The sequence below is a fragment of the Haliotis asinina genome, chromosome 4 (assembly GCF_037392515.1).
Source record: "Haliotis asinina isolate JCU_RB_2024 chromosome 4, JCU_Hal_asi_v2, whole genome shotgun sequence".
NCBI lineage: Eukaryota > Metazoa > Mollusca > Gastropoda > Lepetellida > Haliotidae > Haliotis > Haliotis asinina.
This window is the reverse complement of record NC_090283.1, coordinates 75,868,361-75,887,645: the sequence shown is the minus strand read 5'-3', so window position 1 is coordinate 75,887,645 and position 19,285 is coordinate 75,868,361. Positions and strand designations below refer to the sequence as shown.

At 39.7% G+C, this 19,285-nt stretch overlaps 1 protein-coding gene across 1 annotated transcript in view; it reads left to right on the top strand.

Moving 5' to 3' along the window:
• Nucleotides 1-13,255, top strand: part of LOC137281886 (importin-5-like) — a 53,124-nt gene extending 39,869 nt beyond the window's left edge. Inside the window, exons 22-28 of the mRNA XM_067813575.1 lie at nucleotides 211-266; nucleotides 894-1,016; nucleotides 2,218-2,292; nucleotides 2,930-3,074; nucleotides 6,205-6,433; nucleotides 6,903-7,044; nucleotides 9,128-13,255. Coding sequence (XP_067669676.1) covers nucleotides 211-266; nucleotides 894-1,016; nucleotides 2,218-2,292; nucleotides 2,930-3,074; nucleotides 6,205-6,433; nucleotides 6,903-7,044; nucleotides 9,128-9,214 — 857 coding nt within the window. The 3' untranslated portion in view covers nucleotides 9,215-13,255. The remainder of the gene's footprint in view (nucleotides 1-210; nucleotides 267-893; nucleotides 1,017-2,217; nucleotides 2,293-2,929; nucleotides 3,075-6,204; nucleotides 6,434-6,902; nucleotides 7,045-9,127) is intronic.
• The last annotated feature ends 6,030 nt before the right edge of the window (nucleotides 13,256-19,285 follow it).

The window sequence follows — 19,285 nt, the reverse complement described above, 5'->3', positions numbered from 1 at the left end:
TTAAGCATTGACTCATCAGGCCAAAGTACCCAGGTTTGATTCCCCATAAGGGTGCAATGTGTGATACACATTTTTTTTGGTTTCCCCCGACGTGATATTGCTGAAATCTTGCTAAAAGCTGTAGAAAACTAAACCCACTTGCTCACTTAATATTCATTGACCAGACTGTTTATTGATGATTGTCACAAACATTTTTACTGTGTGTTGCAGAGAAGCGAAAGGATGAGGACTATGATGAACAAGTGGAAGAATCTCTTTTGGATGAGGTGAGACAATACTGAAAACACAAGAGTTTGAATATCCTAGCAACTTCTGCTTGTTGTCAGAGGAAGCTAGGCTTCAGCTGAATTGGTACCTTGGCTGGTTGTGTTTTTGTACATTGACAGCATAGATTGTTGCAAGATTGTCTTGACCAAACTCTATAATTTGCAGGCTGCCATCTTACACTTGAATAATGCTGTGCGCCTTCTTAAACAAAGTAATGTCAGATACAAAAGCTTTAAAGCCTTTCTGCTGGGTTAACGATCAAGTGTGTTTGTTGTTTGGGGACACTTTGGTAATCTGTTTCGTTTATATCAGACAGCCAAGTTCATTATTTTGGGTAATTTATTTGTGTTGTAGTGTTGTAATGTATTCAGTTGTATAATATTGATGACTGAATTGCCCAGTTCAGATTAATATATTATGAAAGTCTGTCATAGTTGGAGAAATATGAATTTATGACCAAACGCCAATCATAGAATACCACACTTCAAATGGTGGCATCAGTTGTGCAGACATTGTCACGAAAAGAATGGGAAAGAGAAAAGTTTGGGTGTGAAATACTTGTGGTGCTGTTGTGAGTATTCGGAGTTGTCAGGTGAATATAACATCGATGGTTTCCTTGCTTTCAGGATGATGAAGACGTGTACATACTCAGCAAAATATCCGACATCATCCATTCTTTCTTTGGGACCCACAAAGAAGCCTTTCTGCCAATATTTGAACAGATCATGCCACATTTTGTCAAACTCTTGGTGAGGAACTGCAATTAGTTGTAGCAGTAACAATTAACAGACTCATTGCTGGCCACATGTATATTGAGCATGGATAAACATACTGGACAAAATAAGATAGGGAATTTGGTATTTTTATGATTGATATTTTATCAGTGTATCAATCAATGAATAAATAAATCAGCATTACAAATTTCCAAATTTGCATATATCCATAACTATTTTTGTCCGGTATATGATAAGATGGTACTTTATTATCCCAAATTTTGGTTACATCATAATTCACACAAGACAAAACAAGTTATCACATTTCAGTAAGCCCTGACTGAGAAAGTAAACAAATAAATAGATAGAGCACTAGAACAGATGAGGTGTAGGTCGTGATGAACTGAAATGAATTGGAAAAAAACCCCAAAATCCCCAAACCCCAAACCCGAATAAATGTCCTGGTAAGAGGGGCCAGTTCTCTTCCCACAGAGGTTACTTGTCATATCCTCTTACGAACCTGTGTTCTATTACGGCCATTTCATGGTGTGAGTGTTCAGGATTTCTGATTGGTTGCAATGAGATATAATTTCGCAGTGTGGTTTTGGAAAACTAGAACCTTTTTCCCTGCACAATGCACAAATGTGTCTTCTAAATAAAACTTGGCCTTGTAATTGTGGGACAAAGGTGTCTCCATCGCCCTCGCTGAGAATGCACTAGCTAGCCATGAAATATATCATGTGTCACAACAACACAAGACCCTGACAGAGGAGGAATATTTGTGGCCCCACGTTTGCTTGTAGTAGTGAAATTGGATTTCAGTCGATGTAACATATATCATGATTAGATAGAAAGAAGGGAGATAATTCTTGTTACGATTTTTTGCTGCTGGGGGATTTTATGTTCTGGAAATATGGCCATATTAGCATAGATGTTTGTAGAAAGATATGACAAGTAACCTCTATGGGAAGAGAATGAGAGAGACCTTGCAGGATCAAACTGCTAGGATCACTGACAAGGTTCATTCTCGATATGTTTGCCATTTGCACACATTCACGTCAGTAATGTCAGTCACTATGTTTTCTAGCACAGACCTGATTATGTACAAACTGCCATTATGTATCCAGAAATTGTTAAGTGAAGCGTTGACAAACAGCTTATTAAATCAGCTTTCAGGAACCAATAATAAGAATCATGCCATTTCCAGTCAGTACATCCAAGAGGTATTTTGTTGCAGAACCCAGCACGGTCGTGGCCGGACAGACAGTGGGCTCTGTGTGTGTGGGATGACGTGTTGGAACACACTGGACCTGTAAGTTGGTACTTACACATGGTATCGCTGTGGGGATTAAGTGTCGGATTTGGTTCCAAGCAAGTAAACTGCAGCCACATATCCTGTGATCTGGCTTGGTAACAAGGTTATAAGTTGTAATAAAGTCAAACCTCGATGACACTGATCTTTGCTCAAAATTGTATTCGAGTGTATTCTCGGGTCTAGAGACAGCTACGTAAAGGCTGCTTGAATATTGTCAATTAGTTACTGTGGTATTGAGCAACTAATGCACTCTGAGAACAATAAATCAAAGCTCTTGTTATGAAGACAAAGTATTATATTGATACAAGCAACAGTAACAAAGTTGCAGTGAAAGAAAAGTTGACTTAAACAATACACAAATTCACAAGTATTTGTACAGCCAAATTTAGTCAGCTAATTTATGCAGTCCTATAATCTTAGTCTCATGCTTTCTTTGTCAGTGATGATATATCACAGAGCCTTTATTGTCTGAATGTAGTGATGCTTAATGATAGGACTGAGACATGAAAGCAGGTAAGTGCATGGAGGCAACAGTCCAAGCAAGCTGGGTAGTTGATAGCTTGAGTGTCTCCAGAGTACCTGCCACCCATTTGAGTTACCATGCCTACAGTGACTGACTCATCATTGTTGACAGATCTCCATCAAGTATCAGGAGTTCTTCCTGAGGAACATGTTGGACTCCCTGGTAGACAAGTCCACGGAGGTACGGCAGGCGGCAGCGTATGGCATCGGTGTCATGGCCCAGTTCGGGCAGGATGTTTATGCTGATGCTTGTGCAGGTGAGGTGGATAGTTTCGTAGACGATATTTATGATGAAGAAAAACTGAAAAATATACTACCTTATGTCAGCTGTTTGTTATTATGTCCATGTTGACCATTCTGGGATTTTCAATTTCTGAGAATGTGTATTCAGTGTTAGAATGCAGAAAATGTATTCCTTCAGACAACTTACATTCACTTTTATAGCCCTTCAAAGTTTTTGAAGTTAAATGTATTTGAAACTTTTCAGTAAGAAATTTCATGATTGATTAAATACGTTCACAACAGGAACAATACAATCATTCAACAGTTTGAGTTACATATTAACACCAATTTCCAACTTAATGCTTTCAATGTCGGTGATGATATATCATAGAGCCTGTATTTTCTGAATGCATTGATGCTTAATGATAGGACTGAGACAGTTGAAAGCTCACATACATTATAAGTCTTGCACATGTCCTCTTAGATCACAATACAATGTTTGAAAAATTACAGAGTGACTGAAAACCTTATCATATGCAATAGAAGTTGGTATCCATAAAAAAAATGTACTTTCTTGTTACTGACCATACTTCTGAAATGCCAATCAAACAGATCATCTTTATATTCTCACAATGAGCCTTCTGCATATCGGCAAATGAACCAGCCAGTAAAAAGTCTTCATTACTCTTGAGTGAATGCCCACCTGCTCTGACTGGGTTCAGTCTCCCAGGTACCTCATTTTGAGGGAAGTAAACCCAAGGACAAAATATTGCCCTCTCGATTCATGTTTATTTGTTTTTGCACAATCAGCAAGTTATATATTATGTCATAGATAAGTGATAATTGTCTTTTAAGTATGTTTGTTTTTTTGGTTGCATTCTGACAATATTGCCACCTGAAATGGAGATTGCTCTTACACTTGTAGTCATATCATTGCAATAGTTTTATGGGGTTTCTGGGGGGCTCAGGTTTTGATATCATAAGTTGTGGTATGCCAGGAATATGCCTGAAATATATGAAATCAATCGAAATATACATGTCTTCAGATGCTTTCATTGTCAGTGATGATACATCATAGAGCCAATGTTGTCTGAATATATTGATGCTTAATGATAGGACTGAGACATGAAAGCAAAATAATAGAAATACTGAATCAGAAAGATAGTATTATCAAGTACACAGTCTGTGACTTTTATCCTGTTTCTAGTAAAATGGATTTCGTTTGGTGGAGTCAACCCACATGAGAAAATAATACCTAAGTAGAAGTCTGCAAAGGTAGAATGATATGGTTTGGAACTTTCAGCACATACTGCAGAGATATATTGCTTCCAGGCTCATAAGGGACCCAGTTGGCCCATTTGTCTTGGAGGCATCAATTTGCTCTGCAGGGTATCATTCTTTTGGGATCCCAGAAACTGGGGATCTTGATTTCAAATCCCAAATGTGGTTATTAGTTTGTCAGTTTCATGAAGATCTGTGAAGATGTGGCTTAGAATTGATCTTCAGTAACCCGTGCTTATAAGAGGCAACCAATGGGTCAGGCTCGCTGATTTGGGTTACACATTGTGTCCCAACTGTGTAGATTGATACTCATGTTGTTAATCACTGAATTGTGTGGTCCAGACTTATATATATGATATACAGACCATTGCCATATAACCGGAAGGGTGGCGTTAAACTAAACTTTCTCACTCACTCAGTGTCAAAACTCAGATTCATGGTTTTCAGCTAAGTAGCAAAAACATCTGAAATATGTTTTGTGGAGAAAGTGATAATTCTGTATTTCATATTAGCTATAAGGATATCCTTCCAGTTTAGGAAGTGTAATTGCTAGTTTATGACAAGAGTTTTGCCCATTGTATTAAGGAGAACAAGTGAAGGGTCAGTGCATCTTGTTCTACATATGTATGACACCTGGAGGTTAAATGGCACAACTGGAACTTCATTAAATATGGAAGCAGAGAATGTTAATTGGTGACCTTGTCCTGGCTTTGTGGATATGTTGACAATCATCTGACAAAGGTACACCCCTTCTCAATAATAGACACAAGATCTACATGAGAGAAGAAAATTCCAAATCATCTAAAAGCTCCATTTATCACTACAGAGCAAGTTTCAAGGAAAGGAATATCCAGTTAACGTAAAGAATTTCCTGGGTTTTATCTTGTTATCCCCCTCAGCATGTAATCAAAATGGAGGTATGGGCTGCATTTCCAGAGCACATCTCAAAAACTTCTAAATATCTTACAGCAAAACTTGGCAGATATGTAGGGGAGAGCCTAAAGTGGTGCCTTTTGCTATTTACAGATTTTTTGTAATTTATCATTTTCCCAGTTTCAATGGAAACGATTCTGACTAAGTCTCAAAATATAGTGATGGGCTTTGTTTCCGGAGCACAGCTCGAAAATTATTCAATATCATACAGCAAAACAGGGCAGATATTTGAAGCAGACAACAAGGTGGTGCCTTTTGCTATTTACAATGTTTTGGCATTTTTATTTTTCCTGGTTTCCATGAAAACATTTCTGACTTAGTCTCAAAATGAAGGGATAGGCTTCGTTTCCAGACCACAAGTGGAAAACCATTTGATATCTTTCAACAGATCTTGGCAGATATATGAGACAGATCTTGAAGTTGTGCCTTTTGCTGTTTACAGATATATGGCATTTATGTTTTTCATGACTTCCTTGGAAACGAATCAAACTTAATCTAAGGAAACATCAAGTAACTGTCAGATGATTTGTCCTTTCAAATATGTGGGTGCCGGGGGAATATGTCATCTTCTGATGACTCTTGTTATATTTATGTTATTGAAAATTAACCTAATTGACCTGTTTGGTGATGTGTTACTTTCACAAAGTACAAATGAATTTCTTACTGAAGATACTATTAGTATAATATTTCTAATAAGGCATTATTTTGGAAGTGCTCGCAGTGTTCTAAATAAAAGCAAAGCCTGAAAAAGCCCAGGGGTACCTATCTCAATCCCTTTGATATAAGATACAGACTTGTTTGGGGAGGGGGGCCCTTCCACCCCCACCTCCACCAGCAACTACACCCCCAACCATGATTTGGATAATCTCAGGGGTCCCCAACAGTGTTAAACAGTTATATGAATGACCGTTAGAAAATTGTCCAATCGTATGTGACGTTTTCTTTTTTCAGAGGCAATTCCAAGGCTTGTACAGATGATCGAGGACCCCGAATCTAAATGCTCATCTAATGTGAACGCAACAGAAAATGCCATATCGGCAGTGACTAAAATCTGCAAATATAACGCTTCCAAAGTGAATGTGGATGAGCTGATCCCTCGATTCATCTTCTGGCTGCCTGTGACAGAGGATGAGGATGAAGCAATTCACATATATGGCTACATGTGCGACCTGCTCACGCTGTAAGTAGATACGTTTGTGCTGGTCAAAATAGAACATCTTCAGTGGGTCAGTGCCATATAGATGGAGAGAGTCCTAGTTCAGTTCTTTTTTTAACTCTGTAATGATGCTTTTCAGTTCATGTATCATTACTGAAGTTCTCTTTCAATGACATCCCAGTTTGCAAACAAGTCCACTGGCGCTTGAAATTGTGAGCAAAGGGACCTTGTGTTGCCAGCGATCAAGTGCAATGGTTGAAGCATGTGACAGTCTTATAAGAAAGGCTTGTGCAGCTACACGTGGAATCAATTTCATTATCATCCACTGCACGTGCCCAAGCCAACATCTGGTCTTCCTTTCACAAATCAAATGGGTTTGCCATGCACCGCCTACTCGTAAGCAGGTTCTCTGCGCTGGTCAACTTAACTTTGTTTCCCAGTAGTGTTATTAGCTAATCGTGAACACATTGTGAAGTATTTTCTGTGTGTCTAGGAACCATCCAGGCATACTGGGAGAAAACAGCCAGAACCTGCCTCGTATAGTGGCAATCATCGCAGAGTCAATATGTAAAGAGGTTGTTGACACCTCACATGCCGTCTTTGGAAGAATGCTGCAGATTGTCAATCAAGTGAAGGTAACTCTCATGATTTAAAGGCATTAACTTGATCCAAAATTTTTATTCCTGTGATTGCAAAGGGATGGGTGTCCTTTTTGAGACAAAAAGGGATAGAAACGATATTTTGTGGTTTCTTAAAAAAAGATGATAGTTCAGCAGTTCCTTTCATTTACGTCAGTGTAAGGATAACATTTATCACATTTATAATTTATCAGAACTATTTTTGAAAATAAGTTAATAAATTTTGTTACTTACATCATCAGTTTTCTTAATGCTATGCAGGTATTGCAGGGAACTTGTGAATATGCAATGTAAACTATCTGTACTCTCCATTTTCTGACTGTAGATCTGTAGATGGCACATACATGGTCTGGGTACTATTAACAGACTGAACCTGGTTAGTTGGTGGGTTGGGTCACAGCTGACAGAAAGTAAAAGTGTTGTCAGTTACAATTATTTTATCAAAATAAGACAAATGATAAGAAATAAGGTAGCTTTGACAATAGCAATGATTTTTTAAACTAAGTATTTTTCTGCAAAACCTGGTCGATATATTAATCAGAACCTATAGTGGTGCCTTTTGTTATGTACAGGATCTTGTGATTTATTATTTTCTCGGTTTCCATGGAAACGTTTTGGACCTTGTCTGAAAAGTGAGAGGTGTGTTTCTTTTCCAGAGCAGAACTCCAAAACTTCTTAATATCTGTCAGTAAAACTTGGCAGATATGTGTGGCAGACCCCAAAGAGGTGCCTTTTGGTTTTTAAAGGTTTTTGTGATGTATTATTTTCTTGGTTTCTATGGAAACGTCACAAAATGGAGGAATGGGCTTCGTATCCAGAGCACAACTTGAAAACCATTGATCTTGAAATTGTGACTTTGATGATTACAGATATATGGCATTTATAATTTTCATGAATTCCATGGAAACAATTCAAACTCAGTCTGAAAAAACAGTGAGTAACTGTCAGATTATTTGTCCTTTCAAACATATGGGGGCCGGGGGGATATGTCATCTTCTGATGACTCTTGTTTAAACTAAGTATTAAAGGCTTTTTTCTGAAATAGTTTTAGTGAAAAACAAGCTTCTTGAGCTTTTCCCAGTTCATAGATTGTTCAGTTCTGTGCTTTCAATGTCGGTGATGAGACATCATAGAGCCTATTCTGCCTGAATATCTTGATGCTTAATGATAGGACTGAGACTTGAAAGCAGGAAAGGATATTTAACTATCGTATGTTATTTCATATATTCTGTTTATGACAAATTGATCTGTTGTAAATAAGGAGGCAAGAAACATTGTGACTCCTGATTCCCTAAAAATACTGATCAGTAGTACTAAATTGAAAAAGGCAGATTTCATTCCAGAACATGGTCATGAACTCTGTGGTGTCCCATTATGATTTAGACCTTTAGGCTTTCTCTGTATTGTATCTTGTGATCAAAGATTCAGATTAATTTCTCAGATAGTATTTTTATGTTCAGAATTTCGGGGACATTCTTCATATTGATTTATTCTTATAGGATATTTACGTCCCACACACATCCACACAGCTAGTACATGCTCAAGACACTGGTATTTTGCCCTCATTTATTGGATGTCAATCCCAATGTTTACCCTGTATTAAAAATCTCAACTCCATGGGGAAATCTTCCAGTCACTAGACATTGATAATTCTGGGTGTATTTTATTCATGCATAAAATTATTGCCAAGTGAGACACTGCCTGTAGTCCTGCACAGTTCTCATCCCAAATGCGTTGAGCTGCTGACTGAAAAGCCTAAGCACTGCACACAATCTATTGGCTTTGGTAATGTCTCTGATGCAAACAGATGTTCATTGAAGGTAAAGTTTGTGGATTTTCATTTCATGTAAGTTACAAGATACTGTTTGTCAGCCTGACTGGATTTAAAGCCAATGTTATCATATATGTGCTCCAATTGGGTGATTCACATGGTACAAACAAGGCAAGGGTATTTTTTGCAGTCACTGGAACAGAAAATTGTCTCATACCGAAGACCCATATCTTTGCTTTGACCATTTGAAAGTTTTAGAATTTTGTGAATGAGGTGTACGAGTGTTGAGTTCATTCCTTGTTGTTTCAGGCCAATGAAGAGGTATTCAAGGCCTGTGTGGGAGCTTTGACCCAAGAACAGCAGGAAGCTTTATCTGTTGCACTATCTAAATGCTGATTGGCTAGTTTCAACTTTTCTTTGACCAATGAGAAAAGCTCTTGTGTGAATTGTGTACTGTTAAGGGCATTTTTGAATGATTCTTGTGGGCAGTGATTGGCCTGTTTGACTCTTTGAATGGCCAATCAGAGTGCTTGTTTCCCAAGACTATTCCCAAGACTATCTGACAGCATTGGACAGACTCATTGTGGTGAAGCTGTGTATCAAGCTGTTGCTTTCTCGTGCATTTCACACTTCAAGAAGTAGAGCAACAGTTTCTAGGCAGATTTTCTGATAAGCCATCAGAGGATTGTCTGTTATGCCTTTTTTTCCCAAGCTGAAGATTGTGGCTATTTGAGCAAGAAGAGACAGTTTCTGCTTTCATCCGCGCCATTGGACTGTTCATAGTAGTGTGAGACAGCTGCTGTAGGCTTTCATATACAACAGTTGTAGGATAAGCTTGTTTCTTTAATGTCTTTCTTAAGAATTCTCGGAACATTTAGGAGAAAACATTGGATCTTACTTTGACTTTTCCTTTCCATGGGAAAACTTCGCAAAGAAACTGAAATGTTTATTCAGATTTCTGATATGTTGAGACGTTACTTGTTTCAGTGTCAAACATTTAATGTATATTTTCTTGACGCTATATTAAATTTATTGTACAGATCCTTGAACATTGTAAATGTTTTGACTATCCTGCATTTGTGGAGATGTCATCTGGACATGAAGCAAGTTTCAGATCAGTCTTGTTGTACAGAGTTTTTGATGTAACAGCTGTGCATAATGCTTATTTGTGTTCATGAAACTAACTGGACATCAGCAATCTCAGAATCCCAGTCCATGTCCTGGCTTCATGTAGAGTGCTCAATTTTGTTCACAGGACAGACCAAAGTTTGTATTCTTCAAATGTATAACTTGGTATCATTGATTGATATAACTTCAAAGCTGTTGACGGGTTTCTAGCTGTTTTATTTTACTAAAGTCTTCAAAGAACAAAGAAAGGGATCCATTGTCATGGTCACGTCCAGTCTTCACAAACACATCTAAAGGCAGTGGGGGGGCACCACCTCTTTGTCATGAAATGTATTAAATGACCATTGAAACTCTCATGAAATCGGGTGAAAGTAAACCATGCACCCCAGCTTTCTTAGAAATTTATATCTACACCTGACATCACTGTCATCTCGTTCATATTCAGCATGAAGTGCAAACCTGTCTTTATGCAATGTACGTGTTGTTTTTCCAGAATCATCAATTTTTCAAGGTCTGTTGTTTGTTTGCTGGTTTTACCCACCAATGTTACAACAATGACCACAGTACAACATAGCTCAGAATTTCATAATGGACCAGTTTCAGGAATACAGTTCCAGTAGAAAATGCCATATTTTGAAATTGACCTGATTCCCTACTAAAGGGCTACGGGTTGTGGATAATAAGACACAGCTGCGATGTGACGGGATCTGCTGATAATATTGATTTCCCCCTGATATTGATCCTTGGGCTACCAGCACCATACAAATGCCTTTGGTGTGTCTATTCAGCATCATGGGGGGTTTTCTTCTACAACCACACAAACCCCCCATATTAGCCTGCATAGGACTGAGTGGTTGGTTTTATTCACTTTATAAATAAAGAAAACCATGCATTCTGGCTGAATTGGAGAATGCTCAACGATTTTTGTCTGTGGCTGCCTTACCTTCCCTGTGCACATTTTAAGTGTCATTGGTCAAGCAGATCTGTGTGGTAGCCTAGTGGTTAAGGTGTTTGCTTGTTGTGCTGGAGACACAGGCTCAATTCTCCAGTTGGGTACAATGTGTGAACTCCCTTTTCTGATGTCCAGGCCATGATATTGCTAAAATTTGTGTAAAACCATACACTCACACTCATTCGTCAGACAGCAGCCATATAGCTGGAATATTGCTGAGTGCATTAGTCAAGTCGTACGTAATGACTGATCCAGCATGTACAATTCATACCCTGTTAAATCTTATGTTTTAAAGAACCTTCAAGGTCACTTGAGTGATTTGTCTTCTGGTGGGTCCACCCGTCAAGGATATACACAGTTTCTGTTGGGTGGAAACATATTTATAAGAGTAGACTCCCATCAAAAATTGATGGTCAAGGTCTTTAGTTCTAAACTTAAGTTACATTGAACTGAAAACATTCTCACGATGTGGAAAGAATGTTTCTAGTTCCATGAGCATCCTATTTTTGAGAAAGGAAGTGTTTACCGATTCTTCATAATTGTGTATCATGTTTCTCATTCCTAAGACTAATATATACTCTTACTGTACAAGGGGCAATGGGGTAGCCTGATGGTTAAAGTGTGCGCTGGCCATGCTGAAGACCAGGGTTTGATTCCCCACAGGAGTACATTGTGTGAAGACATTTCTGGTGCAGTGATATTGCTGTAATATTGCTAAAAGCAGCATGAGATTACTCCTTCACTCCAACAATACAATTTGTATGGATGCAATCTTCAAAAATCGCATGTGTCTGGTGACAGAAGGTCCAGTTGTTTAAGACACCTCCATCTGCTGAGTTGTCCCTTTGGGATGCCAGATAGTGTTTTTCTTCTTCCATTCTCCCCAAAATGATATCTTTGGCTGTCCTGCCACGAGCACTCTGTGATATAACTGAAATATTAAAACAGCATTTTTAAACCATTTAACTAGAGTAGGCTATTGGGTTTAGGTCATGTCCAAATGATACAAGTTCACATTATAATTCTCAATGCATTACGTCTCCACAAAACAAGGAACTGAATAACAGGTGAAAGTGTCAACGGGTAAATATTTCAGCCAGTGTGTGTAGGTTAACAGCAGGTCTTGAGGATGAATGAGATAAGGTGGTTTGCACTGGTCCTTTGAACTGGGTTGAAAATGACTGCTGTCACTGATCAGAATTTATGAAGGTGTTTACTATTATAGTATTATTGTTTCCTTCCACTATCTTCTCAGAGGCCTTCAACAATTAGCAGGTGGCTATGATTTGTTTGGGTCTTTATTATCTGTACAGCACCATGATTATTACTTCCTTTCTGTCTTAGACATCTGGTATGTAAATTGTTACACATATGCATGGATGTCTCTGTGAAAAGGTATGTATAGATTCTGTTTTGATCCTGCAAGAGTTATTTCCCTTTGTCTGCATTTCACCAATGCACAGGTAATTTGATGTTTGACATGGGTTATTTTTTTTATTCTGTCGCAATTTCACCACTGGCTGAATATTAAGTGTGGAAGTATCTGCTAGCTTGCAGTTTTTGTGTAGTTTCATGTATTATATGTACAGCTTTGCAGAATTACTTAAAAATGAGGAGCATTTTATGGTTAATTGTTGAATTATTTTATGAGGAATTACATTTTGTACAGAAGCCTCACAATATGAAATATGTGAGAGAAAAAAAAATGAAATACTCTGTTATTACCTTTATTGCTGGACTGTTGATTGTGTCAAAGTATCTCAAATTTTGAATGGACCAGCTGTGCATTGTTATCAACACAGCATAGAATGTACTGAACTTACTGTAGTTACTGATCAGGTCAGTGTCAAGTATGCTGAATTGTTCACTGTCACAGTGTTCAACAGTGTCAAGTATGCTGAACTGTTCACTGTCACAGTGTTCAACAGTGTCAAGTATGCTGAACTGTTCACTGTCACAGTGTTCAACAGTGTCAAGTATGCTGAACTGTTCAGTGTTAGTCTTGAACAATGCCCAGTGTACAAAACTCTTGAATTCTCAACACAGCATCTCAGATGAGATTCTTAGAAAGCATGTGCACAAAGATGACAAATAAACATTTTATTTAAGACATCTGAATATTGACTTTGGTGGTTGCAATCTAGTTTACACCCAGCAAGATTTGTTAGAAACTGCTATCAAGAGCTTGATGAAGCTCCTATTAAAACAAAGAACCAATCTTGGAGACTGTCTACAGCATCACTACTGCTGTTACCTCCACTTCATACAGAGTTTGATAGAATGTTATTGTGTTACCTTGGCAATTAATACAACTGCTATACCTGCTTGGTTCTCCAATAAAACTCCCAGTTCAGTTACTTTCTTCTTGTTATTTTGTTACTTGGTTTAAATGTTTATAAAATGTGTTGGTCCCTTGGAGATCCACCCAGTGAAGATCCCGGCTAGCATTCATATCTTCAGTCGCACATGCTTGTAAAAGGCGACTAACGGGATCGGCATTCAGGTGTTCTGACTTGGTTGACAGATTTCATCTATCCCATTTGGGCAGAACGATACTCATGCTGTTCATCACTGGATTGATGGTCCATACCCCATGATTTACTTGTACAAACCTTAAAGTCCACGTAACAGGGGATGTGACCAACAGCAAGCATGCTTAGTATTTGTAAAACCACAAAGCCTATGTGGTAGCAATAAACGGAAGAGAGATTTCCGATTGCAGGCACAACGGATTGCTTGTTGGTTCGAATCCCAATTTGGCTTACTTTCTGATCCAGAGTCTCTTCATTGTTTTCCAAAAGTGTCCTTGTTTGTCGTAAGTGTCTGCTGACATGGAAATTGGGTCTTTAGGCCTATGCTCATATTTTTAGTCACATGTTGGAGTAATTACATGCCGTGCAACTCATGACTAGGAGGTCCCTTTGTACACATGTAGTGGTGTCTTATAAGTTCCCGAGGTTTGTCCAGCAAAAGATTTTTGTCGGTGGTGAAGACGCGGACTCGATTCCCCACATGGGTACAATGTGTTTCCCCCGAATATAGCTAACAACGGTGTTATGCTATACTCATTCACCTAGTTAGATCATTTCGGCAGTGAGATCGTCCGTTTGAACGTGTCCCAAATAACACCGTCACCCGTAGTGTTACCTCTGTTATGTTACGTGTAAGATGGGTTTCCCATTGAAGGGTCCAAGTTTCTGCATCAAACACTGCAGTCAGATACAGGATTCAGTTCAAAATACAGTTGTTAGTGTTTACGTGTGTGAATGGATTTGCCCCCAGCTACCTTTCAAATCTTCAACAAAAACACAACCCTCCCTGATCCCTACGATGTGGTTCCCAGTATTTGCTGAAGGAACCAGCCAACATTTGTTTAGTGCTGCTTACCATAGTTTCGTACTTGAATAATGTCTTTCCAGACTCATGACCATCGCTTTAGAGTGGGTGCGTGCATGACACATGCTTCAGCGTATAAACCCTGTCACTATCACGACACATACCTCAGCATATAAACCCTGTCGCTATCACGACACATACCTCAGCATATAAGCCCTGTCACTATCACGACACATACCTCAGCATATAAACCCTGTCACTATCATGACACATGCTTCAGCGTATAAACCCTGTCACTATCATGACACATACCTCAGCATATAAACCCTGTCGCTATCACGACACATACCTCAGCATATAAGCCCTGTCACTATCACGACACATACCTCAGCATATAAACCCTGTCACTATCATGACACATGCTTCAGCGTATAAACCCTGTCACTATCATGACACATACTTCAGCATATAAACCCATGCACTATCACGACACATACCTCAGCATATAAACCCTGTCGCTATCACGACACATACCTCAGCATATAAACCCTGTCACTATCATGACACATGCTTCAGCGTATAAACCCTGTCACTATCACGACACATACCTCAGCATATAAACCCATGCACTATCACGACTCATACCTCAGCATATAAACCCTGTCACTATCACGACACATACCTCAGCATATAAACCCATGCACTATCACGACACATACATCAGCATATAAACCCTGTCACTATCACGACACATACTTCAGCATATAAACCCTGTCTCTATCACGACACATACCTCAGCGTATAACATGGCAGTAAGAGATCTGAGCGAGCTACTGTAGTTTCATACCGGTCTAAACATCTTAGGTTCGTCCATGGTCCGTAGGTAAAAGCTGCCGTTTTCTCCCAGGCCTGAAAGCTGTCACTTGTACCAAGTTCTTTCAAACAATGTCAGAAAAATGGTATTTGAAGACTGACAACTCACATTTATCATTAAAGCCTCCAATGCTCTGAATAGTGAACAATCACCCGTCAGAAGTTCATTCTTTTCAGAACCGAGTAAGTGTGTATGATTTAACACCGCCGTTAGCTATGTTCTAGCAAACTCACGACAGGGGACATCAGAAACGAGCGAACGCTTTAGCCACTAGACTACCACACCGTCCCTCTTCAGGAAAGAGGCACAGGGAGTTCACATCTGACTTGAAACATTGACGTTTGGACGGTTGTCCTAATCTACACGCCATGCCACTAGTTCACAAAGACACCGGTCAACTAAGTCATAAAGTGAACTTGATCCAATGCCTTTTACAGTGTGTATTAATACTGGTTCAACTGTTGGACAACCTGAGACCTAAAATGGTTTTGTAGGACGGACCAAGACCAAGGATGAAATACACCCTATTTAATCAATCAAGTCGACACTCTTTCCTGCGAAATATGTACGCTGATGGTTCTGGAATTGCTCCCCGAAGAAAGCAACCGATAAACACTTGAAGATCAATTCTGGGGATTCAAGTTTTATGTCCAACTTTACAAGGAGCAGTCTGGCGGTTCTGATCGCCTGCAGCATGTTTAATAGCTGGTGCCGCGGTTCATGACCTCACATGTGTGTTATTTTCATTGATTGATACATTTTCCTTGTGTATACAGTCACTGGTGTGTTGAGGCGTGATATATGGGGGATTAATACGCTGATTTTATATACATCCATCAAGATGTTTTACTGGTCCTCCCCAGTGAGAGTCGGAAAACACTTGTACGACCGGCGCCAGCTTCCAGACTTCAGCACGACTATCTTAGAACTGATACCTCTCTGGAATTGGTACCAAATGGTGAGACTTGGAGGGTGACTCAGGCGTTTCAATTCAACAAACAGAGTCGCGCCCCTTGGGCACGCCAGGGGCCTATGAAGATGTTTCAAGGTTTGCCATCACCATTCTCGTAGGCGTGTCACCAGAGTGGGTAAATATTGAGAAGTGAGGCTCGTTTCATGAAGCGAAGTTGGTTGGGTAGCCTAGTGGTTGAAGCGTTCGCTCGTCACGCCGGAGACCCGGGTTCGATTCCCACATGGGTACAATGTGTGAAACCCATTTCTGGTGTTCCCCGCCGTGATTTTGCTGGAATGTTGCGAAAAACGGCGTCCGTAAAATAACTCTATCATTAAACGGCAGTAACAAAAACCTACGACATTCTTGGTGCTAAGATCGCTTTGTGCGACAGATGTTGGGGCAGGTTTCACAAAGCTGTCATAGCGTTACTTACATAACTCCTATGATATAACAAGGGCTTACGGCTGTCGCTTCCCTCACGGACCAGTCTCACACGCAGTCATATAACTGTATACTGTTAGACCAAGCTCACTCACTCACTTGGGAATACTTCCTTGTTTACATAAACAGGAAACAAGGATTACAGCACCCCATAGTCATTTCATAGGGTAGCTTGGGTAGGTTCAGGGAGTTGGTTCTCCCATCCATATTGCCTTAGATCGATGGCCCAGCGCGACATTGATCATTTCTTGCATATGACAGTTATGTCATAATTAGTAGTCTCAACGATAATTTCTAGACTTGTCTGTCTAAGGTTAGACTTGCTGAACTTTCATGGACTTATCATTTAGCTCAACATTGGATCAAGGTTACGCCGCATTCAACAACAAAGAAACAAACACACTTTTCATCACAAATTCACAAAAATTTTTAATATGAGACAATTTCGAATATGACACCTCCCTAAACGTTATTGCTGACAGTATTCCAGAAAACATTATACATGTCATTGGTAAAATGGAACGTCGAAATGTCCAAGTGCTCCTTGACGAAGCACGGGCTTCCTCTTGTGGCGTGATCACGTTGCAACTTCAATTTCGTGATGTACATGGCGCGAGAGAAGACAGACACATGTTTACGCATCTTCCAAGGACGTTCTTTAATCCATCTCCTGACATCGTTACATGATCACGTACAACCACACAATATCTCCTGGATGTGGCATCACCTTTCATAAGCGTCGGCATCGTAAGTTGATGGTCTTATCTTCGCCCCAATCAATTAATTTACAGACAGGCTCTAGATTGGCATAATTTTACAATCTCATCTCTGTGGTTGATGTTGTGCCAACGTTGTCAGATCAGCGCCGTCGTGGAACATATTTCTGTGCTTTATCGATGAAGTTGTAGCGTTCATGCTTGTACGGCGCTGTCGTCTTTCTGCGCTAATGGAGATCCTTTGAATCATTTATTTCCGAACCTTGGCTTAGATTCGGTTATCCGAGTCAGTGGATGGCAGGCAAATCGTTGGTGTACAGTACGGAGCAGTAGTATGTGACCCCGAGTATACAGCGTATGAAGGAAGTGTATGTATTACTACCCATGAAAAGTTTACACTCACTCATGAAAACGTAGCCTTTTACTTCATCATACTGTTCTAAAGTAGGGTTTGCGAAAGGTTCCATACTGTTTCAAGGCACCGTTTACGCATGAACTGATGTATTGCAAAACAAATTGGTAACGTTGAAAAGATTATTGTCATACATGTCATACGTGATGAAACTGAGAGAAAATTGTTGAATTTTATTACAAAAATTTACATCAAAACATTGCGGTTCATATACACGATATTTGCTCATGCTCTTCAGCAAATCAACCCCAGAACCTGATAGGGGGACCTTAAATTCGACTGGTACTGTATTCCTGCGCACATCTTTCAGCCCCGGTGCAGATAATGGGCACTTCGTTAGGGGTTATGAGATGCTGATCCGACTCGAGGCGAGCATGTGGGGTGTCCATATCGATTTCCCCTGTCCTTGGAGGTTCTGTGACCCCCCAAACATCATTACAGGCACGGACTGGCCCTTCGGAGAATTTGGAAAACACAGACTTGGAAACATCCCCAGGAATCAGTGACGAAACGCCATCTTAGGAACTAACACTTCAACAGACCTATTAGTTTCTATTGCTTGACTTTGAGGGGCCTTTACACAATGGTAAGTGATGGGTAGGATAAAAAGATCACTTTCTGAAGTGTTTCAGTGACATCAAGGGTACAAGGGCCGGAAGACCCACAAAGAAGGCCAGATTAAACGTAAAAATGGCGAAAAACGGCTTCCGAGCTTCGTAATCAAAACTTCTAGAGTTTGAGACTTGGGTCCAAGGGCGGCAGCCCCGGTCAGGTCCTGAAGTACCCCAACAGGCAACACATCAGTGTAAATTTCCTTCTCTGAACACGAGGTATTCAGATTGATATGTGTGGTTAACGGATATTTACCTCTAACGAATCCAATATGATTGAGATGTATTATTTTTGTCGTGTAGTAATACAAGCGCGATTCTCAAGCCAAACGAGCGAGAGTTGGTAGACATGTGTAAGAAAACAACACATCGCCTGAAACACAATGGCAGATATTTCTCCCACGTCTATTTGGCATCTTTATAATACTGGTGTGTTTTTGTCTGTTTGTGTGTTTGTTAGCTTCTCTTTGAAATATTCTTCTTTCCATGAACGGGTCCTTAGTTGCTGATCTCACAAGTCAGTGTTTCTAAGCATATCTATTCATCAAAAACTCTTGTTGAAACGCATCAACTCTTTTCCAACAATAGTAGACAACCTCCTTGCACTGGCTTGCGTTTCGTTTTTCGGGGAATCGCTTAAAATTGCCATCCGTTTTCATACGTTTGATTATTTCTTAAATTTACTTCGAAGCTGAGTTAAGTATGTTTTCAGCACTGAAACACAATTATGTGTATTACAATAAAATATGTATATTACTAATCGAATATTGAACGGTTGCTTCTTTGACGCGAATGTCAAAACTAGTCCAACTACAGGAGTGCGCCATGCACGTATTCCATTCTGACCCAGACAAACCAGTGGTTGAAAGTATGGGCGGTGACAGTGTCAGTCACGGCGCTAGTCACGGCGCTTGTCACGGCGACCGAACCCACGCGTTGGTTTAGGACCTGGGTAATCGCCCATTATGGAGGAACGTGTGTCGAACTAGCAAGTCCACTCCAAATCCAGTTTGTTATAGAGAACGGGGTAAGATTAAAATGT